Source organism: Hippopotamus amphibius, chromosome 12 (genome assembly GCF_030028045.1).
Source record: "Hippopotamus amphibius kiboko isolate mHipAmp2 chromosome 12, mHipAmp2.hap2, whole genome shotgun sequence".
NCBI lineage: Eukaryota > Metazoa > Chordata > Mammalia > Artiodactyla > Hippopotamidae > Hippopotamus > Hippopotamus amphibius.
Window position 1 is genome coordinate 49,819,121 of NC_080197.1, and position 26,156 is coordinate 49,845,276.

General features: G+C 46.0%; 1 protein-coding gene across 1 annotated transcript in view; it reads left to right on the forward strand.

Moving 5' to 3' along the window:
- Positions 1–25,328, forward strand: part of RASSF2 (Ras association domain family member 2) — a 46,786-nt gene extending 21,458 nt beyond the window's left edge. The window contains exons 2-11 of the mRNA XM_057703965.1: positions 95–185; positions 2,204–2,279; positions 5,235–5,386; positions 8,615–8,703; positions 14,571–14,731; positions 16,097–16,198; positions 17,977–18,028; positions 18,465–18,586; positions 19,776–19,873; positions 21,400–25,328. Coding sequence (XP_057559948.1) covers positions 127–185; positions 2,204–2,279; positions 5,235–5,386; positions 8,615–8,703; positions 14,571–14,731; positions 16,097–16,198; positions 17,977–18,028; positions 18,465–18,586; positions 19,776–19,873; positions 21,400–21,469 — 981 coding nt within the window. The 5' untranslated portion in view covers positions 95–126 and the 3' untranslated portion in view covers positions 21,470–25,328. The remainder of the gene's footprint in view (positions 1–94; positions 186–2,203; positions 2,280–5,234; positions 5,387–8,614; positions 8,704–14,570; positions 14,732–16,096; positions 16,199–17,976; positions 18,029–18,464; positions 18,587–19,775; positions 19,874–21,399) is intronic.
- The last annotated feature ends 828 nt before the right edge of the window (positions 25,329–26,156 follow it).

Below are 26,156 nucleotides of genomic sequence, written 5' to 3' on the forward strand. Positions count from 1 at the left end.
AGAGCCATGTGCTCCCCGCCCTCCGGCCCATGTTCTGCTGAGTTCCTAAGGACACAACCTAACTTTAACCTCTGTCTTCTCCTTACAAATATAGGCCTCTCCTTCTGATGAAAAGAGAAAGGAAGAATGGACTACAGTCACCAAACTTCCCTAGTACCATGTGGACAAGATAAATACATTTCCAAGTAAGATTTTTTGCTATGGTATTGTGTTCGCAGTGGCCAGGCCATGTGGAAGGAAGCCACTGGCAGAGGAGCCTCCTCTGTGCATGAGAGGAGCTCATGTGTGTGGGAAGGAGGAAGCAACTGAGTGTGGACTAGTTAGAGCATCAGCAAGGTTGCTGCTATAGATAAAAGCATGCCCCCAGAGCCTGGCCACAGAGAGTGAAGTCAAAGGGGTCGTCAAGACATGACACCCTTAGGGGCTCAAAAGAGATGATGTCCTGGAGGGCTTCCAGGAGGAGGAGTTGGTGGTGGCTGCCCGCTGTCCTGTCTGTGGTGTACCCTGGGGAAGTCCTGGCTGGGTTGTGTCCCTGTGCTGCTGGGGTTCTGGCTAGTAGAAGGAGACAGTTTCATTGCTTTATATACACTAAAATCTTTCGAACTCAGATTTTGGCTACTATGACAGGGCCTAAGCCAAAATGGACTTTTTAAAATTATAAATTCGTAGATATATTTTTACATTCAGTACAGGGATTTGTACATACTTATGTTCTCTATCTTAACTAAATGTTTAATTTATTTGAGACCGAATTGTTTTGATTCCTTTAGACACACTTGGCCATACACAGACACACAGTTGTGTGAGCTATTGGCCATTCTCATCTCTTCACTGGTGGATTTCCCCCGGGGCTTCTACTGACCAGTACTTTTAAATCCTAGTTTCATATCTTTGTGTTCAAAATTATCAACAGTTTTTTGTTTTAGGTTATTTGGAATCACATTTTTCACTAATTCATTTTGGCTTGCATAGAATTACTCCAACTTATCTAGGTTTAACTTGTCTGGAAGTTCTTGGAGTTTCCAGCCAGTTTTGACTTCCTGTGTGGCCCCAAATCTCCCCATTGAATGGCTGGACTAAGAGGGACTGAACTCCCTTGCCTGTTGCCTGAGAACAGGCAAAAGCACACACCTCAGCCTCCTCAAGCCCCTCCCTACCCCTAGGCCTCCCCTCATTCACTTTCAGATAAAACTTGATCACAGCATTTTCTGGTTAGACAACTGTTGCTCTGATCACAAAGGGTGTGACATGCTCTTTCATATTTTTAGTAGAGCTGTGCTCCCAGGGGGGCCACTTGGAAACCAGTATTTGGAGGTCTTGTAAGGTTTTAAAAAAATATTTTTATAAACTAAAAGCACCTAGAATAGATTAAAAAGATAAAAGCACCTAGAATGGTACATGGCTAGGGTCCAGAAGCCCACTCATGCCCACTTCTAGTCACCACTCCCAAAGGTGGACCACTATCCTGAATTCTAACACCACCTTGAACCTCGTGTAAATGGAGTCACACAATATGTGCTCTTTTGTGTCTGGCTTCTTTCACTGAACATCGTCTCTGTGAGATTCACCCATGTTATGTGTAGTTCATTCATATCTTCATGCTATTCCATTGTGTGACCATAGCTGCCTTTATTCATCTGTTCCACTCTTGATGGGAGTTGGTAAGTTTTTAAACACATGATAAGGTCATGTGAATGAAGCACAAGTCAGTGGGGCCCAGACATGTCCCTTTTAACTTTCTGAAATCCTAGGAGTTGCTGAGTCTCACGGAGGTCTGTAGTGATGTGTGAGGGAGGAAAGGCTGTGGACAGGCTGGAGAAACCCTGTCTGTGGGCTTTGAAGTGTGTTTCCTCTATGAATCTGTGATTTATTAAGGCCTGCACATTTAGCTTGGACTTGGGGAGTGTTGTGAGAGCTGCCAAACTTTGTCAGCAGACCATACCTGCCTTGGTTTTCTGGAGTTGCTCCTTATATCCAGTATGTTCTAGGTAGTATTTAGTCTTGACCTTGATCCTGGGGGAAGTTTGTGATGGGAGGTGGGGGAAGAACTCTGTGGGTGTGTGTATGTGTGTATGTACACATGTAGACAAACACCCAGACTGGAGTGACTGAAGGCCAGGTTAGAGGTAAGAAAAAGAGGGAACAACTGCATTATAAGTGGCTTCAGCTGAGCTTGTGACACCTCTTGTATTTTTCCCTTAAGGAATGAACTTCTCCTGCACCTGAAGACCTACAACTTATACTATGAAGGCCAGAATTTGCAGCTCCGACATCGTGAGGTAAGATGTCCTAGGGAAGATCTGTGAGGCTACTTCCCTGGCGGCCAGCCCAGTTTTTGTCTCCCTGTCTCCTGGTCTGAGGGTCCCAGCCTCTCCCGCCACAGTGAGTAGCCTCTCAATGTTAGTGATGTTATTGGGAGTCCCTAGAGTTCTTCGGGAGGAGACCTCAGGCCCAAATTTGTTCTAAAAAGGATGAGCTTTTCTGTTCCAGAGACATTCCTGTGACTGTTTGGCTGGGCTAGCACCAGCCTCAGAGGGAGGGCCCTTCAAAGGGATGCTTTCACGAAATGACTCTTTCAGGTGGCTCTCAAGCAGCCTTCCTCCTCCTGGGCAATTCAGGAACCTCACCCACTCCTCTGTGTTGCTGCAGCAACCTGTACCAGTTCCATAAGCTCTGGGTGGTAACTCTCGGCCCTTCCCCACGACTGCAGCAGCCTTCCTAGAGGGCCTTCTTGGAATGCCCTTTGTTATCCATCTGTCTTTCCCCAGCCCCCATCCTGAATCTAAGCTCACTCATCCTGTATCCATTTCTCTAAAGCCTGTTTCAGATAGATTGCAGATTATCTAGGAGTGTGGTAGAGTAATAAATACTCAAGTGTTTTTGACTGATAAGAAGTTATGTGTAATACCCTTCTAAACACATTGTCAGGTTATCAAGCTGTGGTGATTTAATCCATAGAAACAGATATCCAGATGGCAGAATTTCAGCTACTAGGGCAGGCTGTTTGGGGATAGTACATAGTGGCATTTTGTATGTTCCTCAAACCACACCACTTAGGCAAAGTCCTACTTTGGGTTAAATTCTGCCCTACAATGAAAAAAGATATTCCATGCAAATGGACGTCAAAAGAAAGCTGGAGTAGCAATACTCATATCAGACAAATTAGACTTGAAAGTAAAGACTATTAAAAAAGACAAGGAAGGACACTACATAATGATCAAGGGATCCATTCAAGAAGAACATATCACAATGGTAAACATCTATGCCCCCAATATAGGAGCACCTCAATACATAAGGCAAATGCTAACAGCTATAAAAGGGGACATCAACAGTAACACAATAATAGTGGGAGACTTGAACACCCCACTTACATCAGTGGACAGATCATCCAAACAGAAAATAAATAAAGACACACAAGCTTTAAATGACACATTAGACCATCTCGACTTAATTGATATTTATAGGATATTCCATCCAAAAATGACAGACTACACTTTCTTCTCAAGTGCACACAGAACATTTTCCAGGATAGATCACATCTTGGGTCACAAATCAAACCTCAGCCAATTCTAGAAAATTGAAATCATATCAAGCATCTTCTCAGACCACAACGCCATGAGACTAGATATCAATTACAGGAAAAAAACTGCAAAAAAAAAAAAATTCTGCCCTACAATCATATGATGTAAAATAATGATGTCACCTTGACCAGCTAGAAGACCATATATGTAACCTGTGCTTAAAGAAAGCTTTTCTCCCTAAGATCCCCAAATGCCCTAAAGTTGCTCCACACCTCTCCTGCCTTCTTTTTTTTTTTAATGAAATTTATTTATTTATTTATTTATTTATTTATTTATTTATTTTATTGGCTGTGTTGGGTCTTTTTTGCTGTGCACGGGCTTTGTTTAGTTGTGGTGAGTGGTGGCTACTCTTCATTGTGGTGCATGGGCTCCTCATTGCCATGTCTTCTCTTGTTGCAGAGCTTGGGCTCTAGACACATGGGCTTCAGTAGTTGCAGCACATGGGCTCAATAGTTGTGGCTCACGGGCTCTAAAGCGCACGCTCAATAGTTGTGGCGCACGGGCTTAATTGCTCTGCGGCATGTGGGATCTTCCTGGAGCAGGGATCGAACCTGTGTCCCCTGCATTGGTAGACAGATTCTCAACCACTGCACCACCTAGGAAGCCCTCTCCTGCCTTCTTTTATTACCCCCTCCTTCTCTAAGGATGACCCGGGGGCCCAGGTTAGTTGTTCACCAAACATGTGTCATCTTCATTCATGGGGCTTGTCCTGAAGATGTGGCCATAGCCCAGATCTGAGGTCTTGCCTCTGCTTATAAAACATAGGTTCAGAGAGGTTTTTCTGAGACTCTAGAAAGAAGGCCTGACCCTTTAGGCATTGTCCTCAAATCCTCTGCTGATTAATGGCTGGACTATTAGCAAGATTTTGGTCCTTAAACAGCTTTTCTGAGGTGTGTCCTATAGATGATTAAAAGGTTTTATGGTGATTAGTGAGATCCATTTCTTCGGGATAAAACATGCAAATGTTTTTAGAAGGGTTTCACATTTAAATTCTTATCAGTCAACAACCCTTGAGTATAAATTTGGAATTCTTGCAGGATTTATTCACCTCTTGGAGAGTTGTTACGTAGCACATTAACTAATTATTGGCTCTGGAAAGTTCTGCTGTTAAGAAATCTGGTTAACACATCATTTCCCAACTCACCATCATTTGATACTCTTTTTAAGGTAACAATTGATCTGCTAGAGGAGAAGTATTCTGTTGAACAAACCTGAGGAAATGTTACTTCAAATCTCCTTCAGCTAGTGGGTCAAGTTGCTAAACATATGTTATAGCTAAAGAAAGGACACCTTCCACAGTAGGGGAGGGGAAGTTAGCTAAGTCAAGGTGTTAGCTTTTGCTTCTGTTAGCAAGGCTGGTCTCACATACTGTAAGAAATGTAGTTATCTTTCTTTAAAGTCATTAGAATAAAAACAACAAAAAAATATTGTTATAATTTGCACATGTCTATGAATTTTGAGGCAACTTTGTGCTGACCTCTGAGGCAGCTTCAGGGCCTCCGGGGTAGTTTACAAGTGGACAGTGCCTTGGAGCTGGGGTGTGACTGTAACCCCAGCTGGACACATCAGGGGTGCTGTCGTTTATCCCCAACAGCATGGTGCTGGCTTCTTTGGGCCTTTTCTGAGCTCACCCTGCCAATTGCTCTGTGGTAGGAAGAAGATGAGTTCATCGTGGAGGGGCTGCTGAACATTGCCTGGGGGCTGCGCCGGCCCATTCGTCTACAGATGCAAGACGACAATGAACGCATTCGCCCCCCTCCGTCCTCTTCCTCTTGGCACTCCGGCTGCAACTTGGGGGCTCAGGGGTGAGCGAGGAGAGATGCGACTGGGTTTGACCAGGGGTGTCTGGGGGTTCCACGTGTTCTCAAGCAGGGAAATGCCACCTTCTTCCAGCGAGCTTTGATCCCAGCTCGCATGCCCACTGCCCCCTGCTCCGGACTTGGGGTGAGGAGAAAGGGGTGCATGTTGCTATTATTGGGCCTCCATGCCCATCACCACAATCACAGAGTGAAAGCCAGAGTGAGGAGGGGAATGCGCCAAGGCCTGGGTGAGCAGCGTGCCCTCCCTCTTGGAGACCCCGAGTCTCTGAGGGGCATTGGAGTGGCCAGCCAGGCCCAGTCCACAGACTTCTGATGGGACACCCGATGCCCCAGCATCCTCCCCACTGGGACCACTCCTCATGGAACAATCCCACCCCAGAGATATTTAGGGCTTGAAACTTCTGTCCAAAGCTCTCTATGTCTTAGGGGAACCTGGAAGGGGAAAAAGAATGTCAGGCCCGGTCCAAGCCAGCCAAGTATGGTCTGCTTCCTTCAGGCCACACCTGGCGTTGGGTGGTGAGGTGAGGGTCTGAGATGTTCCCTCTCCTGGGTTCCCACTGGAAGGTCTGTGAAGACTAATCCTGTTCCTCCCTGTAGCCAAACGAGTAGCCCAATGCGTCTAGTAAGGCACACCCTGTACTGTCTTTTTGGGACTTCAGTTTTTAGGATCAAGTGACTATCCCTTGTTCCATCTTAAAGTCTGCTGATGCTAACTGCTGCGGCGCCAGAGCGTGGGTGCAGTGCACCGACCTCTCAGCCAGAACCACAGTGATGTTTTTTTCTGTTTTAAATGAGAAGAAATCCCTCTCTGTTTGGCCCCATTGGACATTTTGTTAAACTCCACAGCCAAATCTATTCTTTGCTAAAGTTGAGAGAAACCTACGATGTGGCCAAAGCCTGTAGCTGATTTGGTTTCTTTCCAAGGTAATTTGAGGAGGAAAGTCTTTGCCTCTCCCATTAGTACTAGGGTGTCCAGTCAAGGTTCTTTGGTTTCATCTAACTTTGCCAGTTTCATACTCTGCTTTGTTTTAGGCACTTTCACTGTATTTGGTTTCGAGTGGGCTGAACCCTTTTCACAACCCCACCCCAGCCCCTGGGGTGTTACATTCCATGCCTTAAGTGATGATTTTTAAAATTCCATTTGACCACATGGCCTTTGGCTGGCCTACTAAAGGGTCTTTCACACTATGCTTATTTCTTTTCGCTTCCCTATGGCATCAAGCTGGTCTTGGTTGGTTCTTGAAACCTGAAGTACTTTGAGGGAGTTTTCAGAAATGATAAATAATGTTACCCCAGTGCCTGCTGTAATAAAGTGAATGCCTGGAGCACTGTGTTAAGAAGCATGCTGAGACCAGCTTCTGCTTCCGACAAGGGAGTGGGCGGTGGCTGCTGTAGGTGCCAAATGTTCACCATTCCCGGGAAGCTCTGATCAGTTCCATTCTGGGGCTCAGAAGCCCACAAGTTACAATACAATAGGCAGTTCTTTTAGATTTTCAATTTTCAATTGTCTTCCCTTAAAATTAACATCATTTGGGAAGTCCCTGGTGGTCCACAGATTAGGACTCCACCTTCTCACTTCAGAGGGCCCAGGTTCAATTCCTGGTTGCAAAACTAAGATCCCATAAGCCGCACAGTGTGGCCAAAAAAAAAAAAAAAGAAAAAATTTTATCATCCCTGGACCATAAGTCTCATCTCTGCTGAGTCCCAGTGTTACCAAACCAAACTTGGATCTTCTTGCCTATGTGTAGTAAAGCCAGTGTACTGACACCAAGTTGTAGTGAAGGAAAGTGCTGCATTTATTGCAAGTCCAAGCAAGGAGTACAGGCAGTTAATGCTCAAAAGATCTGAACTGTCGGATGGCTTTCAGGGAAGAGTTTTTAAAGGCCAGGTGAGGGAGAGGGTCGCAGCAAGGTAGAGGCTCTTCTGATTAACTGGTGGTGAAGTAATTGGGTGGTACTTCAGGAGTCAGCATCATCTGGTTCTAACTGGTTTGGGGTTTACCTGCTTACAGTTGGAATACAGTTAACTTCTTACACCTGCTGTAAGAAGATGCTTTCAGTATCTGCAAAACAACTCGTGGATATGGCTCAGGGTGTTATCTACAGCCCTTGAGGAGGAACTAAAGGCCCTTAACTTTGTTTTATGGTTAAACTATTATTATCAGTATTTTGTCTTGCTTGACTGTTTTCCTTAGTTTCTGCATTTTCTCACTTCTCTGATTGAATTTGTTCTTTGGAACTCAGCGAAGGCCTAGGAGGCTGAAACTTTTTCACAGACAAGAGGAGGGGGATTCAGGGGTTCCTGGGGAGCCCCCACAGGGTCCTGCTTGGTTTCACCAGGGTGCCTACATTCTTCTCAACAAGGGATAGTCCTAATTGGTTAAATATGACTCTCCTTTCTGGCCAAATCCTCTGTTGATTTTGGGTGTGTTTCTCTGAGCTGCTTCCACTATCCTTCTAGGCTTTGACGAGTTATTTTCCAGTTATCAGGGCAATACCAGGTCTCAACTCAAATTGCCTGCTTGTGACCCTTTCTCCAGCAACCCTGAGAACACTGCCATCAGCGCTGCTTCCAAAGCTGCCCTGACTCTTTTTTTTTTTTTTTTTACATTCTTTTTTTTTGGCACACGGGCTTAGTTACTCCGCGGCATGTGGGATCTTCCTGGAGCTGGGATCGAACCCATGACCTCTGCATTGGCAGGCGGATTCTTAACCACTGCGCCACCTAGGAAGCCCTGCCCTGACTCTTATAGCAGCCAACCTATTATTTTCCATTCCTGTGAGATGCCAGAAGCAATTTCTACCTATTCCTCCAACAGAAGTGGATCTGAACTAGAATCTTATCCCTAGAAATAAATGACCATTTTTAGGATTTTGTAAATAAGCTGTAGAATTTGTACATGTTTGGAAACTCAGCACAGGCACCACACAGGTGTTCTTTGTTGTTCTCTGTCCTGGCCTTGATGTTGCTACAGATACTGGGAACAAGCACTTTCTCGCTCCAGAACTCCCCTTCCCTGCCTAGTGCTTAGCTCAGGAGCTGGGCTAGCCTCGTGAGACACTCAGCACAGCGCACCATGTCCTTCATCATCTGCTGTGTGATGGTACCCCGCCTTGCACAGGCCAAGTGCTCCCTTTACATGAGTAGGGTGGGGTGGGACTGGGGGCATTCTTCTGCAGAGACTGAAGCTTTTGTTTGTTTTCTGCTCCCTAGCACCATCCTGAAGCCCCTCACCATGCCCAACATTCCCATCTCAGAGGTGGATGCCCTGCCTGAGAGTGACCAGACATCGAGCCCCACAGGTACATGCATGGTGGGAGGATCCTGCAGTTTGAGGGCAACTATGTGAAGACTGACGTGATGGATGTTGTAAACTGTTACTTATTTTTTGAAAACATAAAATTCACATGGTTCAAGATTCAAAACGTATTAAAAAGAAAGAATTGAAAGTTTCCCATCTCATCCACCCACTGAATTTTCCTCCCTAGAAGCAGTCTGAAGGCATTCTTCCCAAGATACTCTTTGCAAACACAAGAAAAGACACACCAACAAAGCTTAATGGTTGGATGTCATTTCTTTTCTTCCCCTTTTTATGTGTTGCATTTTGCACATCCTGTTTCTGTTAGTTTGTCTTGAGGAGTGTTCCATACAAACCTGTAGGGAACTTCTGCATTCTTTACAGCTCTGCAGTATTTTATGGTGTGAAAAAATGATAATTTAATAGCTCCCTATTGATAAACATTTAGGTCATTTTTAGTCTTTTTTTTGGGGTGGGGGGGAGTATGACTGCTTTACAATGTTGTGTTAGTTTCTGCTGTACAACAAAGTGAGTCAGCTATATGTATACCTATATCCCTGCCCTTTTGGACCTGCCTACCAGACCCCCATCCCACCCACCTAGGTCATCACAGAGCACTGAGCTGAGATTCCTGTGCTTTACAACATGTTCCCACTAGCTGTCTGTTCTACGCGTGGTAGTGTATATGTCAATCCTAATCTCCCAGTTCATCCCACCCTCCCCTTCCCCCTCTGTATCCACATGTCCGTTCTGTACAACTACGTCTCTATTCCTACCTTGCAGACAGGTTTGTCTGTACCATTTTTCTAGATTCCACATATATGCATTAATATACGATATTTGCTTTTCTTTTTCTGGCTTACTTCGCTCTGTATGACAGACTCTAGGTCCAACCACATCTCTACAAATGACCCAATTTTGTTCCGTTTTATGGCTAAGAAATATTCCATTGTATTATATGTACCACATCTTCTTTATCCATGCATCTGTTATTGGACATTTAGGTTGCTTCCATGTCCTGGCTATTGTAAATAGCGCTGCAAAGAACAGTGCGGTACATGTGTCCTTTTGAATTATGGTTTTCTCAGGGTATGTGCTCAGTAGTAGAATTGCTGGGTCATATGGTAGTTCTATTTTTAGTTTTTTAAGGAACCTCCATACTGTTCTCCACAGTGCCTGTATCAATTTACATTCCTACCAACAGTGTAGGAGCGTTCCCTTTTCTCCACACCCTCTCCAGCATTTATTGTTTGTAGATTTTTTGATGATGCCCATTCTGACTGGTGAGGTGATTCCTCATTGTACTCTTGATTTGCATTTTTCTAATAATTAGTGATGTTGAGCATCTTTTCATGTGTATGTTGGCCATCTGTGTGTCTTCTTTGGTGAAATGTCTGTTTAGGTCTTCTGCCCATTTTTAATTGAGTTGTTTGTGTTTTTGATATTGAGCTGCATGAGCTGTTTGTATATTTTGGAGATTCATCCTTTGTTAGTTGATTCATTTGCGAATATTTTCTCCCATTCTGAGGGCTGCCTTTTCTTCTTGTTTATGGTTTCCTTTTCTGTGCAAAAGCTTTTAAGTTTAATTGGGTCCAATTTGTTTATTTTTGTTTTTATTTTCATTACTCTAGGAGATGGGTCAGAAAAGATCTTGCTATGGTTTATGTCAAAGGGTGTTTTTCCTGTGTTTTCCTCTAAGAGTTTTATAGTGCGTGGCCTTACATTTAAGTCTTTAATTCATTTTAAGTTTATTTTTGTATATGGGTTAGGTAATATTCTAATTTCATTCTTTTACATGCAGCTGTCCAGTTTTCCCAGCACCACTATTGAAGAGGCTGTGTTTTCTCCATTGTATATCTTTGCCTCCTGTGTCATAGATTAGTTGACCATAAGTGTGTGGGTTTATCTCTGGGCTTTCTATCCTGTTCCATTGATCTATATTTCTGTTTTTGTGCCAGTACTGTACTGTCTTGATTACTGTAGCTTTGTAGTATAATTTGAAGTTGGGGAGCCTGATTCCTACAGCTCCATTTTTCTTTCTCAAGATTGCTTTGGCTATTCGGGGTCTTTTGTGTTTCCATACAAATTGTGAAATTTTTTGTTCTAATTCTGTGAAGAATGCTATTGGTAATTTGATAGGGATTGCATTGAATCTGTAGTATAGTCATTTTCACAATATTGATTCTTCCAATCCAAGAACATGGTATATATTTCTCTGTTTATGTCATTTTTGATTTGTTTCATCAGTGTTTTACAGTTTTCTGAGTACAGGTCTTTTGCCTCCTTAGGTAGGTTTATTCCTAGGTATTTTATTCTTTTTGTTGCAATGGTGAATGAGATTGTTTCCTTAATTTCTCTTTCTGATCTTTTGTTTTTAGTGTGTAAAATGCAAGAGATTTCTGTGCATTAATTTTATATCCTGCAACCTTACCAAATTCATTGATTAGTTCTAGTACTTTTCTGGTGGCATCTTTAGGATTTTCTATGTATAGTATCATGTCATCTGCAAACAGTGACAGTTTTACTTCTTTTCCAATTTGTATTGGTTTTATTTCTTTTTCTTCTCTGATTGCTGTGGCAAGGACTTCCCAAACTATGCTGAATAGTAGTGGAGAGGTCTCTGAGATTGTCTTCGATTCTTTTCATTATTTTTTTCTTTATTCTGCTCCTCAGCAGTTATTTCCACCATTCTGTCTTCCAGCTCACTTATTCATTCTTCTGCCTCAGTTATTCTGTTGTTAGTTCCTTCTAGTGTATTTTTCATTTCAGTTATTGTGTTGTTCATCTATGTTTGTTTGTTCTTTAGTTCTTCTAGGTCTTTGTTAAACATCTCTTGTATTTTCTTGATCCATGCCTCCATTCCATTTATGAGATTCTGGATCGTCTTTACTATCATTACTCTGAATTCTTTTTTAGGTTGCCTATTTCCTCTTCATTTATTTGGTCTTTAGGTTTTTACTTTGCTCCTTCATCTGTAATATATTTTTTTGTCATCTCATTTTTTTCTGGTGGGTGGGATTGTGTTCCTGTCTTACTGGTTGTTTGGCCTGAGGCTTCTAGCACTGGAGTTTATAGGCTGTTAGGTAGAGCCAGGTCTTTGTGCTGAGATGAGGACCTCTGGGACCTCACTCTGATGAGTAGTCCCTGGAGTCTGAGGTTCTCTGTTAGTCCAGTGGTTCAGACTTGGAGTTCCCACCACAAGAGCTCAGGCCTGACCCCTGGCTCATGAACCAAGATCCTGCAAACTGTAAGGGGTGGAATAAAAAAAAAAAAAAGAAAAAGAAAAAGAAAAAAAGGAGCAGAACACTAAGAAAGAGTAAAAAATAAAATAAGATTAGAAAACTAACAGATATGTTAGAAAGAATAAAAAATACAGATGAAACAACAACTGGAAGGTAAAACAGAACCACAATAGCATAAAAGAGGGGAATAAAAAAAGCCAGATGACCAGGGAGCAGGCTCCCAGGGCCTGAATGGCTGGGGGAGATGCTAAGCGCGTTCCCCATCCCCTCATCCTCCAATCCCAGAAGGTCCCTCCCTGTTCGCCTCTCCTCTTCCCCCCTCCTATGCCCCCAGGACCCACGAGGCTGGAGGGTGACCTGGAAGGTAGGAGACCAGGCCCAGAAGCCCAGCAGGTGTCCTGGGGCCTGAGTGGGCAGGGAAACTAGCTGACACTAGTCTCCCCTGATCCTCAAATCCTGGAGGGCCCCTCCCCATCTGCCTTGCCTCTTCTTCCCCCCACCCCCCAAGTCCCTAGGCCCCACACAGCTGGAGGGGACTTTGGAGGGCAGAGGACCCAGCTCAGGAGCCCAGAAGGCTTCAGAGGCCTGAGTGGGCAGGGGAAATGCCAGCCACACTTCCCCTGATCCTCTGGTCCTGGAGGGTTCCTCGCTGCTGCCCCCCCCATCCACTTCTCCTCCTCTTCCCTCCTTCCCTCTCCCCCATGCCCCTAGGACCCACAAGTCTGGAGGGGGCCTCGGAGGGTGGAGAACCAGGCCCGGGAGCCCATCAGGTTTTCTGGGGCCTGATTGGGCAGGGGAGACATGGTGCATTCCCCCCAGTCTTCCAAACCCCTGAGGGTCCCTTCAGATGTGGGAACCCCTCCCCTCCCCCAGCCACCCCTCAGGGGTGCCAGTCCCATATAGCCTCACCTTCTCCTCCCCCTCACTCCCCACCATGTCCTACCTGGTTGCTCGAGGGTTCCTCCCAGCTCCTGGGGTGTCGAGGTACCCCACCAGCAACTGGTAGGTGCCCTAGTTGTGGAGAGATGTAAACTGTGTCCTCCCACTCTGCCGTCTTGACCTCATCTCTCATTTTTAGTCTTTAGACAAACGAAAGTGTAGACAGTGTAGACAGTACACGTCTCATTTCACACATTTGTCAGTGTCTGTAGGATTCTTTCAAATGGAATTTCTGGGTCTGAGGCTATGTGCATTTACAATTTTGATGCATGTTGTCAGTTTGAAATATCTTGTAAGTGCTTATATCATGCTTATCCTGTTCCAGACACTGTTCTAAGTGCTTTAAATGAATTAACTTATTTAAACCCTCACAGCAATCTCGTGAGGTGGGTGCTATTGTTATCCCCATTCTGTAGATGAGGAAACTGAGGCACAGAGACGTTAGTGATATGTGGTGTCAGGAAGGAAGACATTGTCCTCTGCCTTCTAGGTTCTTCTGCCTGTTCTAAGAATTAAATTGACGTGAGACAGATTAACAGGAGAAAATCAAACAAAAGTTTAATAACATGTATACATGGGAGAGACCCAGAAAAACTGAGTAACTCACCAAAATGGCTTCACCTTAAATACCATCTTCAGCTAAAGACAAAAGAGGATGTTGGGAGTAGTGGTTTGGGACTTCAAGGGGAGGAAGACAATTCACATGGAGATGGGAAAGCAAACAATTGGTAAACAAATGTCTGCTGGGCCTGCAGAGACAATGGGACACAGGGTGGACTCTGATCTCTAAGAGTTTCCTGCACCACATTTAGCCCACATTCTTTGCAGAGCTCTCTGGTGATAGCTCTAGTCCTGTAATAGGCCTGCTGTCTAAATTCTTCAGGCAGTTAGGAGAACATTTAGTTTCTTCCTGAGTCTTTTTGAGTAAAAAAGTTGTTCACAACCTAAAAGTTTAGTTATGTTTTATTCATTGAATATTCTTAGGACTTCAAGCCTGGGAGGAGGCATCTCAAGTAATCATGAGACACCTGCTCCAAGGAGGCCAGGGAGGGCGCCAGGATATATAGGAGTTTTGCAACAAAGGGCAAGTAGTCTGCATGTCAAAAGATTATTGTTAAGTAAAGAAAACCAGACACCTCAAGTTAAGGAATTCAGTTCTTTTCTATGTATGGGGAGATGCAAGAGTCTGCGCTCACTGAAACTATCTGGGGCCAGTGTCCTGAGTTTCCTCAGGGGTCACCATGGGGTTAGGCTGCTAGATGGCAGGTATTCTTTTCCTTCCTGAGTCCCCTCGGAGCTCAGCAGCTCCCCATCAGCTGTGGCTGCAATCGCTGATGACTGTGACATCCTGATTTAACTGATATGACAAGCTATATTACATTATCAGTCTTCGGGGCCTCGATGGTTTTTAGCATGCCAGAGACATTTTGCTCCCCTGCAGTGGCAGTGGTGGAGCTGGGGTTTGAACCTGGGAGCCTGGCCTGAGGTCTGTGCTCTGAACTTCGTCACTGTATTGCTTCTCAGTAAATTATGCACCGTGTTTTGCCCCCAGCAGGAAATACTGTTTTTATAAAATACATTTTTGAGGAAGCTGTAGGTGCTGTAGCATTGGTCAAGAAGAGGGTACCGTGTGCACACTGCCACATCTGAAGTCCAGGCAGACAGAGCTCGCTTCCCCCTTCCTTCTCAGACTCCAGGGGCCTGAAGTCCCTGCAGGAAGACACCCCACAGTTGATGCGCACACGCAGTGATGTTGGGGTACGTCGTCGTGGCAATGTGAGGACACCCAGCGACCAGCGGCGAATCAGACGCCACCGCTTCTCCATCAATGGCCATTTCTACAACCACAAGGTAGAGGGGACAGGGTGGCGGGGGCGAGGGGCAGCCCCAGTGAGGGCAAGACCCCTTCCTGCGCAGCTGCCACCTCAGGGCTACAGACACCTGGGAGGCCACTCAGTTTCTGGGTTGTGGGTGGGCTGCAGGCTCTGCTGGCTCTGAGAGAGATGAGGGCCTCCAGATCAAGAGCCCTCCTAGATGGTGGTGTTGTAGGAAAAACTGGGGTGTGAGAGGATGGTCATGTCCCAGGTCTCGGGTGAGTCCCTGGGACGAGCGCCAAGTGAGGGTCCTTGGCTTCGCGCAGGAAAGAATTCAAGAGCAAGCCACAGTAAAGTGAAAGTAGGTTTATTGAGAGAGATGCCACTCCACAGACGGAGTGTGGACCATCTCAAAAGGCGAGAGTGGTGGCTCCAGGACAATAGGTCGTCTGGGAACGTGAGAGCAGTGGAGGTGGTTAGTTTTTATGGGCTGGATAATTTCATAGGCTAATGAGTGGGAGGAATATTGTAAGTATCTTGGAAAGGGGCAGGAATTTCCATGAACTGGGCCACCACCCGCTTTTGGCCTTTTATGGTTGACCTTGGGACTGTCATGACACCTGTGGGTGTGTCATTTAGATCCTAATGTATTACAATGAGCGTATAATGAGGTGAAGTCAAATCTGCCCTCATCTTGGGCCTAGTGGGCTCTAACCAGTTTTTGTGGTATCCTGTTCTCAGTGGCTGTGTCATTCTTTTAATGGTTGTGCCCTTGCCCCCTTTCTTGCTGTGGGTGGGATGTGAGATGACCCCACAAACAGCCCTCATCAGACCCCGCCCCCCCATCCACGTGTTACTCTCTTTCTGTACCATGTGCTGCCAACTGCTTTGTGGCCTGCCTTCTCTGTGAGTTAAGGGCTGCCCTGAAACAGAGCTGCAGGGCTCAGGTCACCCACCCCACCCCAAGTTAGCTGACCCTCCTTCCTTCCTGCTGCTTGGTTTAAATCTGGCCCAAGAAACAAGTGCATCATGGAAGAGTGGTCACAGACCTCCTCATGTTGAAGTCGTAGTGGAAGGGGCTTTGTGTGTGTTTTATCTGGAGGGAGTGCCTCCCTTATCTGGTCCTCTTTCCCTCCCCAGCCCTGCTATTTGGCAGGCTCAGATCCCTCAAGCCTCCTGTGGTGGGGTGGGTGTGAACTCCTGAGCTAAGCAAAGCCCAGGGCTCTTTTTTGACATCAAAGCCCAATGCTTCCAGGTTGTCAGGGGCAGGGGACCCTCAGGGAGCACAGCTTGAGTGCCATTGTCCCTGTCCCTTTACCCCAGGTAACAGGGCTAGACCCCTAGGTTTCAGTGCCCCATCCTTTTCTATACACCCACTCTGAGCTGGACCCTCTGTTGACAGACGTCAGTGTTCACGCCAGCCTACGGCTCCATCACCAACGTCCGCATCAACAGCACCATGACCACACCACAGGTCCTGAAGTTGCTGCTGAACAAATTCAAGGCAAGTTCCCTCTGCTGATGGGCCTTAGACAGCTGCTTGTGTGCCTGGGGCCCCCAGAATTGTAGAGGTGGGGCTATGGAGGGTGTGTGGTGAGGGGGCACGGGGCAGAGAGGGTGTAGGTTCTTTAGAGCCCACCTGGGAGCTTGTTAGAAAAGCAGGTTCTCAGGCCTCCCTCTCCCCTGAATCAGACCTGCTGAAGTGGAAACTTGGAGATGAGGCCAGGGAACCTGTACAGCAAGGCACACAGGGATTCTGGTGCCAATGAAGCCTGAGAAGCACCAGCCCTCAGGTGCTTTATGGGCCACCAGAGAAGGACCCCGGGCCTGATGACTGCTTCAAGGCTCCATGCACATACCAACTTCTGTGCATTTGGGGAGCCTACTTTAAAAAATGAGCATTCAATAGATGTAAAAATTATAGTGCATGAGTGCTTTTAAAGTCCTGTTACTCTGTATGTTTTCCATAGTCCCCTTCTAAGTCTTCTTGCAAACCAGGTATTCTTATTTTTAATAGAAGCCAGTGTCTCCTAGTGGTTTAAAGCACGGGGTCTGGGTTTGAATCTCCATCCATCACCTGCTGGTTGGATGAGCTGGACAAGTGACTTAAGCTCCCTGTGCTTCTGCCTCCTCATCTGTAAAATGAGGTTAACAGGACCCCGTTACTGGTGTCAACTGAAAGAAAATTGCACAGCCCAAAAGTTGAGAGTTATGTTTTATTCGGTGAATATTCTTAGGACTTCAAGTCCAGGAGGCAGCATCTCAAGTAACTCTGAGAGAACTGCTCTGAGGAGACGAGAGGGGAGCTAGGATACAGAGGAGTTTTGCCACTCAGGGCAGGTAGTCTGAATGTCAAAAGATTATTGTTAATTAAAGAACACCAGATATCTCAAGTTAAGGAATTTGGCACTTTCCTATGTATGGAAAGATGCAAGAGTCTAGGCTCACTGGAATCATTCCTTTGATATGCACCTCAGCTATCTGGGGCCAGTATCCTGTGTTTTCTCATCCTGAGTTCCCTCAGGGCTCACCGTTGGGAGTGGCTGCAGTCTGATGGCTGCTAGATGGCAGGTATTTTTTGTTTCCTTCCTGAGCACCCTCAGGGCTCACCAGCTCACCATTGGAGGTGGCTGCAATCGCTGATGACTGTGACATCCTTTGTTTACTGATATGGCAGGAAATATTTTATTTCTCACCAGGTTGTCATGAGTATTAGATGATTTAAAACATATAGAGTTTGTTAGAACTGTGCTCGGCTCTTATTACCTATTGCTATTTATAAAGTTACCTGCCCCACATCTCCTCATCACTTTTATTTTATTTCATTTTATTTTATTTTACTTATTTATTTATTGGTTATGTTGGGTCTTCGTTGCTGTACATGGGCTTTCTCTAATTGCAGAGAGCAGGGCTACTCTTCATTGTGGTTCGTGGGCTTCTCATTGCGGTGGCTTCTCTTGTTGTGGAGCACAGGCTCTAGGCATGCAGGCTTCAGTAATTGTGGCACATGGGCTCAATAGTTGTGGCACATGGGCTTAGTTGCTCCGAGGCATGTGGGATCTTCCTGGGCCAGGGATCGAACCCATGTCCCTTGCATTGGCAGGCGGATTCTTAACCACTGGATCACCAAGGAAGTCCCCCTCATCATCACTTTAAATGCTGTAGATAAATAGCCCTCCTCTCAAAAGAGCCTATCATTTATTTAGCTTTGCAGTGTTCAAGAAGAAGATTTGGCCACAGTTAGGATGTGTAAATATATGCTTTTGCTTCTTCCTGATTCAGATTGAGAACTCAGCGGAGGAGTTTGCTTTGTATGTTGTCCATACCAGCGGTGGTGAGTGTAAAGAACACAGTGTACTGAAAACTTCTAATTAACTCAAAATAGCAAGTTAAAAAAAAAAAATCTCTGCCTCATTTGCTTGTTGCTTGGGTTTGGAAACTTCAAATGTTGTTTACCTTTAAGGCTCGTGGGCTTGCTAGATGAGTCTACTGGGGAATGCCATATATGGTCAGTAAACTAACCCTTAAAGCTCACTGCCTATTAAAAAAAGAACTGGATTTCCTCAAAGCATAGAGAAAACCAGTTTCTCCAATGCAGCATCTTCCAAAGGGCTCGAGGCATGGAAGTGTTGTGAGGAGCAGGGGAGAAGATGGCTGCTTTGAACAATCTCCTAAGGCGTCTGATCCACTTGGGCCCCTGAGTTGACAACTACTTAAGGTGAGAAAGGCCTCAGGCAGCTCAGGGCTGCTTCTGCTGTGTGTGCTTCCAGAGAAACAGAAGCTGAAGAACACTGATTACCCCCTAATTGCCCGGATCCTCCAGGGCCCATGTGAGCAGGTCTCCAAAGTGTTCCTTATGGAGAAGGACCAGGTGGAGGAAGTCACCTATGATGTGAGTCCCCTTTCCATCAGATGTCTGTCCCAGGAGGGTGGGGATTTGGCTGGATAAACTACAACTGGGGTACAGCTTGGCTTTTTGGCCAAGGACCAGGCCCTATTTTGTTGCTGTTTCTCAATACCAGGTTTCCTTGAAGTGGTAATGACGATGGGGCCAAGAAAATGAATGCAGAGGCTAGGTTGAGGGTGTGGCCTGTGGGAATTAATTGGAAGAATGCTCAGGCACAAACTGATTTCCATAGAAGTAATAAATTTCTTGAGGCTTTTTGGGGTACTTAAGAGGGCTGAAAAGTTTCTGCAAACCTTTTCTAAGCACCTTCAAGAAGTCAGCAGTGATTTTATAGCTTCTGCTATAGCAACAAACATTCCCAAGTCTTGGTCACTTTCTTGCTCAGGATTCTGCAGGCCGTAGCAGTGGTTCTGCTTTAGATTGTGGGTTGAGTTCAAGTCTACACTGCATGTCTTATTCAGAGACTGAGGGTCAAGAGGCAGGGGCTACCTAGGTATGTTTTCATGGCAGATGGCTGGAATGCAAGAAACCACGGAGCTCATTTGAAGCCCCGCTTGGGTTTGACCTGTCACATCCACACACGCATCCCATTGGCCAAAGCAAGTTGCATAGCTGAGCCCAACATTAACAGGGTGGAGAAATCTGCTTCTCCCATGGAGAAGAGTAGATAGAGCAGGTGAGGGTTCTGGTGAGGGAGGAAGAGTGGCTGTTCACCTGGGAGCCACTCCCATGCTTGCAGCCTCTCGGGAGGAAGTTCACATTTGGATGCCTGTTTGAGACTGGAAGCACAAATCATCAATCTGATCCTGGCTTCTTAGATTCTCTTAGGGGAGAGCAGAGAGGGTTATTAGATATTATGGGGTCTGGTCTTCTCTGCAGGCCTGAATCAAGAGAAAGTGCTTTTCTATGTTTGGCATCACCTCCCATGAATTGGACACAAGATGAAAAATGAGAAGTTATGAGATAATGTATCATGTAAATGAAGTGATATTCATCACAGACTCTATACCAGCCTTGAGAAGAATGAGACTTGCCTCCTGCCTTTAAGGAAATCCTGGATTAGTGCAGAAATAGATTTCCCAAGGCTTTGTACCTTACATGAGAGAGATGCCAAAAAAAATTGGAATAGTGCTGGGAGGGGTCTTGCACCCCAGACTTACTTTTTCCTCCCCAGGTTGCTCAGTATATAAAGTTCGAGATGCCTGTCCTTAAAAGCTTCATTCAGAAGCTCCAGGAGGAAGAAGATCGGGAAGTAAAGAAACTGATGCGCAAGTAAGTGTGGCCCCTGGGTTGGTTGGTTGGCTTTCTCCTGAGGCCTCAGTGAGAGGAGTCTCTGTTCAGCAGCTTTGAGGGGCTCTGAGGAGCTGCTGCCTGGGCCTGGGTCTTACGGACCTTTCTCAGGGGCTTCCTGTTGGCCACGCCGGATCTCAGGTGGGGACGTCAAACTTCGTGTGTTGGTCTTTCTGCTTCTTGTTCAGCTTCTCATTTTGATGTGGAAAGTAAAACAGTCCCAAGGATTTCAGGAAGATTGTCTCGGCAGAGTACCTCCAAAATCCCTTCCTCGCACCCTTCCTCCCTTTTTAACATTTTTCTTCTGGAAATTGCGCTTGGGTTGAAAAGTCCAGTACTAAATCTTCATTCTGGGGAGGATTTTGGTTTTTTTTTTTTTTGCCATGTTTAGTCATAAAGTAGATTGCGTTTCCTAGATACAGCAGAGCAATTGATTTGTTTTTGCTACTAGAGGATAAAGTCAGTGCTACATTTGCTTTGTTGTGATGAGAACTAGTATGACAGCAATTAACATTTATTGAATATGTTCAATGTGCCGTAATTCAGGGAAGGGATGAAAAATCCATACTCACCAACAGGCCATGGACCTCCGTGCCTGGTAGTTGCTATAGCCTCTTTGGCAAAATGCAGGTACTGATGTGAGAAATAAAGCCCACTTGTCCGATTACCAAAGAAAGGGCATGGAAGCCTGGAGTACAGTGATGTGAGAATTTAATAACGATCTTGCAAGTGTCTGCTGGACGGACAGGCACATGCATGATGAACATGGCAATTCTTTTTATCCTTAGCCCGCAAATCCCTCCCCTGGTTCGTCATTGACTGAGTACTACAGGGTTCACATGCTTTCCCCAACGTCGCCTACCAATGAGGTTGCAATGTGTACTCTACTACTATTTGATTGGAGGGCTTAGGCCTCCTCTGTGATGTCGTGACAGCTACCACGCCTCCCTTTGTTCTGCTACCTTTGGTGGGAAACTTTGCCCGTTACTTTCTGGTACCAGCCTTTGGTCACGTCCGCAAATTTTTACTACATTCCTTGGAAACGAATCACCAGACATCTGTTATCTCTCACAATTCTGATACTAGGTTGAACCCTTTGAAGTTGCCATTTTTATAGGCTCCTCCAAAACGGTGAAAATAATGGCAGTTTCATGGGGTCCAGCCTAGGTGAGGATTACACGCGGCTCTATGCATACTGCCTTGAGCGTAGTAAGCACTCAACGAAGGGAAGCCTTATTACTGTTCTTGTTATTTCATCTTCTCATTCTTCTTTGCCAGACTTTCTAATCCTAGTAAAATAATTAGTTTGCAGTGAACCTCTTCAGTCCCTTTCATCCCGTTGTGGAAATGAACGCAAGTAACCCAGTGGTTCACGAGTGGGCCAGTGAGAGAAACAAAGGGCTGGGGTGTGTTGCTGACACTGTGACCCGAGTGATCGGGGGCGAGGAGGGGGGTCATGCGGAGGAGCTGGTTGCTTTCTGCTCTCCACACAGCTGTTCTGTCCCCAGGTACACTGTGCTCCGGCTGATGATTCGGCAGAGGCTGGAGGAGATAGCCGAGACCCCAGCCACAATCTGAGCCATGAGAAGGAGGGGATCCAGACGCCGTGGAGGCCGTTGTTGACCTGAGAAGATTCACAGGAAGCTGGGCACCTTCCATGGAGACATTCAAATGCAAACCTTTCCAGCTCCCAAACCACCACGGAGAAGCCAGCAGACAACTCCCTGTCCTTTCTTTCCCTGCTCCTTTCTTTCACTCACAAGGACTTTCAATTTTTATTACAAGGAGAACCTGAAATATGTGTGTGCGCGTGTGTGCGCGCACATGGTACACGAGAGAGTCACATGCAGGTCAGTTCCAAGCAAGCAGCACACGTGCTGTCAGGCTGGCAGGTGTGCTGCTTGTGGGCAGGAAAATCAGAGTCCTCGCTGACCTGAGGGGTTTCAGGTTGAAGAAAAGATTTCTGCCCTCAGGTGTCAGGGAGCAGCCTTATACATCTGCTGGTGTTTAAATGGGGAAGGGGGCCTGGCAAACTCACCATTTGGGATATTTATATGTTAATATATATTCTTCCTGTATCCCTAGAAGGATCTGTGAGTGTGAGATCCTTGGAAATTAACAAATTAACAAAACATACCCTTGGGGCAGGTCTGATGGAAAGAAAAAGAAACCATCAGTGGGATAGATGCACTAAGCCCACCGGGTTTTACACTGGAAACTTCGGTTGTTTTAAGTAACAAGGACATTTGCGATGATCTGTGTGGATGCTGCCTCTGCCCTCGCCTCCCTGGCTGTCTCTAGGGGATGGCGGAGCCTGATGTTTCTCTCAGCCAAGCTGATGGCCCCAACTCTTGGGCACCTCCCTTAGTTGAAAGAAAGTTCTTATGAAACAGACCTCACTGGTTTGTACATGTTGCTGACTGGCTGGTGAGGCCAGGGCCTGTCTTGTGTGGCTGGAAACTTTCCCTCCTTAGGGAAATGTGGAAGCTGCTTGTAGAATGACAGGTGCCTGTGGGCCCAGCCCGCTTCCACATCATCACGGGATCTTCCTGCACGTGGAGCTGAGGCCCTGTGTTTGAAGTCAAGGCTTTATACTTTCCAGCCACTGGATTCTTGAAAGCTGCCCTCACATTGTGTGTGGAGATGGACTCTAAGAATGAAGACTTGTCCTGCTGTTGACCCACTGTGGGGTTCAGGGCTGCCTTTTGGGCTGCCCTATGGAGGTGCGTAGGTAGGATGGGGCTTCTCTCTCGGCTTCACCCAGCAGCCACCTGGGTGATCTTTAGAGAGATTCCAATGGAGGGGGCAGGGCAGGAAGGGTCTGTCCCCCTGGGGCCCCCCCATTGGGAAATCTGCCAGGTAGCTCAGCTCTAGTACAGCTGATACTGTTTGAAGAGGAACAGATAGATGCTTGGAGCAGGGCGCCTGGCTGTGGAGGTAACCAAGCAAGGCCAGAGGCTCCTAACACTGAGCCTCGTTGGGGTAGGGGAGCTCCCCATCTCTTCTCCACCTCCTCTCCGAAGAAGGTTTGGAGAGCTGGGCAATTGAGGAAGCCACTGATCTGTGCCTGCAAGGAAGGTGGACCTTTGCAGCAGAGCTGTTCCTGCCCAGGCACCCTTGCCCCTACCTGCCCCTACCTGCCCCTGTGGCTTCCATGGCCTCTTTAGATGCCTCACAGCTGTGGTCTCATCATTGACTTTCAAAAAGATGGCATGCTCCCACCTGGCATTATGCCGAGGGTATCTTAGCAAGCTCACCTCCTCTGTGGGGAGTGCCACCAGCCCTGTGGGGGGTGGAATGGCAATCCGGAGGGCCTTAGCCTCACTCATATGCCTCAGTGGGCTTCTGCAAAATGCACAGAAAAAAATGGGGGCCCAGGGAGAGGCTTCCTTTGTTACAGAAGGGAAAGAGCAGTTTTGTGAATGCAAACATGCTTCCTGAGTTTTGCATTTGAGAAGTGACTTGGAAATTTTTCTTCTGGTTATTTTTATTTTGAATGTTCAAAGCCCTTGTTGGCCCCAGTAGTCCTCCTTGAGTGGCTAGGGGAAAAAATTTCCACAAAGCAAGTTACTAATGACTAACGTTTATCGGGCAGCTGTTTTTGGTTTGTCAAAGTTCTCTTTAATTTGCACTAGCACTGTGACAGTGTTAAACATGGGAATGTTGCAGAATGTCCGATTTCCCAGATCATTTTCTGAGAAAGTGATACTAAGGTAGCCTTGGCTTTTCAAAGTTGGAGGGGAAATCGTATCTTATGTGATACATTCCATTTAATGCAGGCCGCACTTTGCCATTTTTGGCTCGCCCTGTTTAGAAATCATTTCTCACGTACTAATAACCCAATCAGGAATTGTGGAAAGGTTCTTTGAAATAGCAGCAGCTGAAATAGAGACATTCCACTGTGATGTGGAGCTGGATTTTCTCACTGGTATCACATGGCCTTGCAGCTTTGAACTTTGTGTGGGTTTATGTAATTGTGTGCAATGAACCTGAAATCATGTGAAGAACAAAAAGGCCAATTTATAGGGTTTTTCCTCACTTGTGAAAAGCAGCAAAAATGGCCACATCTGACTTTCTTTCTCCAGGGGCTTATGTTACAAGGTGATCAAATGAAGGAAAAACCTAAGTTCATCTGGTTGGGAAGGGGATCCAGTCCCCCAGGTGATGGTGGAATTAAGCACAAGGTCACATTCTTAGTCATCGCGTTAGAGGGAAAGTGAGGAGTTAAGTCGTGGGGGGGAGGGGAGTGGTTTCCTTGGGGAGGGACTGAAAAACACAAACAATAGGTTTGCCTGTGCAAACTGCTGAGGAATGTACTCACTGGTCTCCAGGCTTGTGGACTTGAACTCTGAGTTGAGGTTGAGGCTGGAGGATCGCAGACTGGCCACCACCCCGCCCTGTGACAAACGCTGAGCCATAAGACTGAGGTTTTGGGCTGAGACTTCAGGGAGAAATATTTTCACCCCGCCCTCCCTACCAGAATGAAAACAATACTCTCTCCTAGAGTTCTCCAGATAAAGACATTTTATCATCTGTGTAGATAAGACTTTAGGATATAAAGACCAAAACTAGCAAACAAAAAACACTCAAAAAACAAACTGTTCTCCAACGCAAAAATGTCTTGGCAAGAATTCTTTTCTTTGGAGTTGGTGTTAGGAGTTTGGAAGGAGAAATGGACCACAGGGGCAGGAAGCTCTCTTAAGAAAAGAGATGCTTTCTTTAAAAAACAAAACAATGTCAAAGCTCTGTAGCACAGAGAACATGGTGCTATAGGTACATCTCCAGGAGAAATTTCTGTGTGAACAAAGGAACTCCAGTGTCACAGCGACCAAACCATGATGTGAGGGCCCAGGGAGGAGGCAGAGATCTCCCTGAGTACCTGACAAAGCAGTACAAATTCTCAAGTCAGGCCTCTACTTAGATTGTTTTGTACACAGGCTTCTTGTTGGAGGCAGATGAGATGAGGAACGATCTCCTAGAGAGGTAAAGATAAAGGCAAATGTGGCACCCCTTCTTTCAAAGGGAATTGACAGCGTTTGCCCTGTCACGGGAGGTTACAGAGCCCCGTGCTGTAGCCAAGCACCAGACACGGACGAGCTGTGAAGGGAGAGCCTTAGTTTCCCTGTGGGGACCCCTGGCATGTCACAGACCTGTTTCCCAGGCTGATGGTTTCTGGTGTAACTACTAGTGTTTCTCAAGGGTTTCCCCCACTTGATTTAGCTTTGTGAAGTATCTCTTAATCAGAACTTGCTTTTCAAGCAATGGTACATGACCTGGTTCCTTGTTTAGTTCTGAATTTATAAACTGATATGTTTTTAGGTATCTTAATGTAACTTGACAAGTCCTCACTAGGGAGCTGTGAATTTCTATAACATTTTGATATGTTTTAAAGCACCTGACTTAGATCTTGTTGAATAAAGCACTTTCAAAGAGCAGTCCCCGGTGGACAGGTGTGTGTGTCTACAAGAGGGCTGGGGACGGGAAAATGAAGGTGCATCCAGGGGATGCTTTGATTTTCTTTCCTCAGGGTTTATGGTTTGGATGCTCTCGGACTTGGTTCTAATCTTGCAAAAAGGAAGTGAAATAAGAATATTCCCTACGAATCTTGAGTTCAGGCCCTGGTGGAGCCAAGAATTGTAGAAACAGCTGGGGACAGCTGTTCAGTGAGGCTGGAGTTTTTTTCTAACTCTACCCTTGGCTTGTTTGGGCCAATTCATTGAACTTTTTTTCCAGGACTTGGTTTCCTCATCTGTAAAATGGCCAAGCCACTGTCAGGGTTTGGGGACCTGGGCTTGTCTCTGTTGGAGGCAGCCCCCCAGGGATTACCTTTAGATTAGGGCCCAAGTTCCACCCTGTGGTGTGGGGGAAGTGTGATGGTTCATTTTATGTGCAACTTGGCTAGGTCATGGTACCCAGATATTTAGTCAAACACTAGCCTGGGTGTCGCTGTGATGATACTTCTAGGTGAGATTAACATGTAAAGCAATAGCCTTTGAGTAAAGCAGATTACCCTCCATAATGTGGGTAGGGCTCATCCAATCAACTGAAGACCTTAAACAGGAAAACACGGACTCCCTTGAGGGAGAGGGAATTCCGCCTCCAGTCTGTCTTTGGATGTCAGCTGCGGACTGTTGGCTCTTCCCTGGGCCTCCAGACTGCCAGCCTACCCTTCAGATTCTGGATTTCCCAGCTCCCACAACTGCATGAGCCAATTTCTTAAAGCAGATCTCCCTCCTTCTCTCTCTCTATATATATATATGTATAT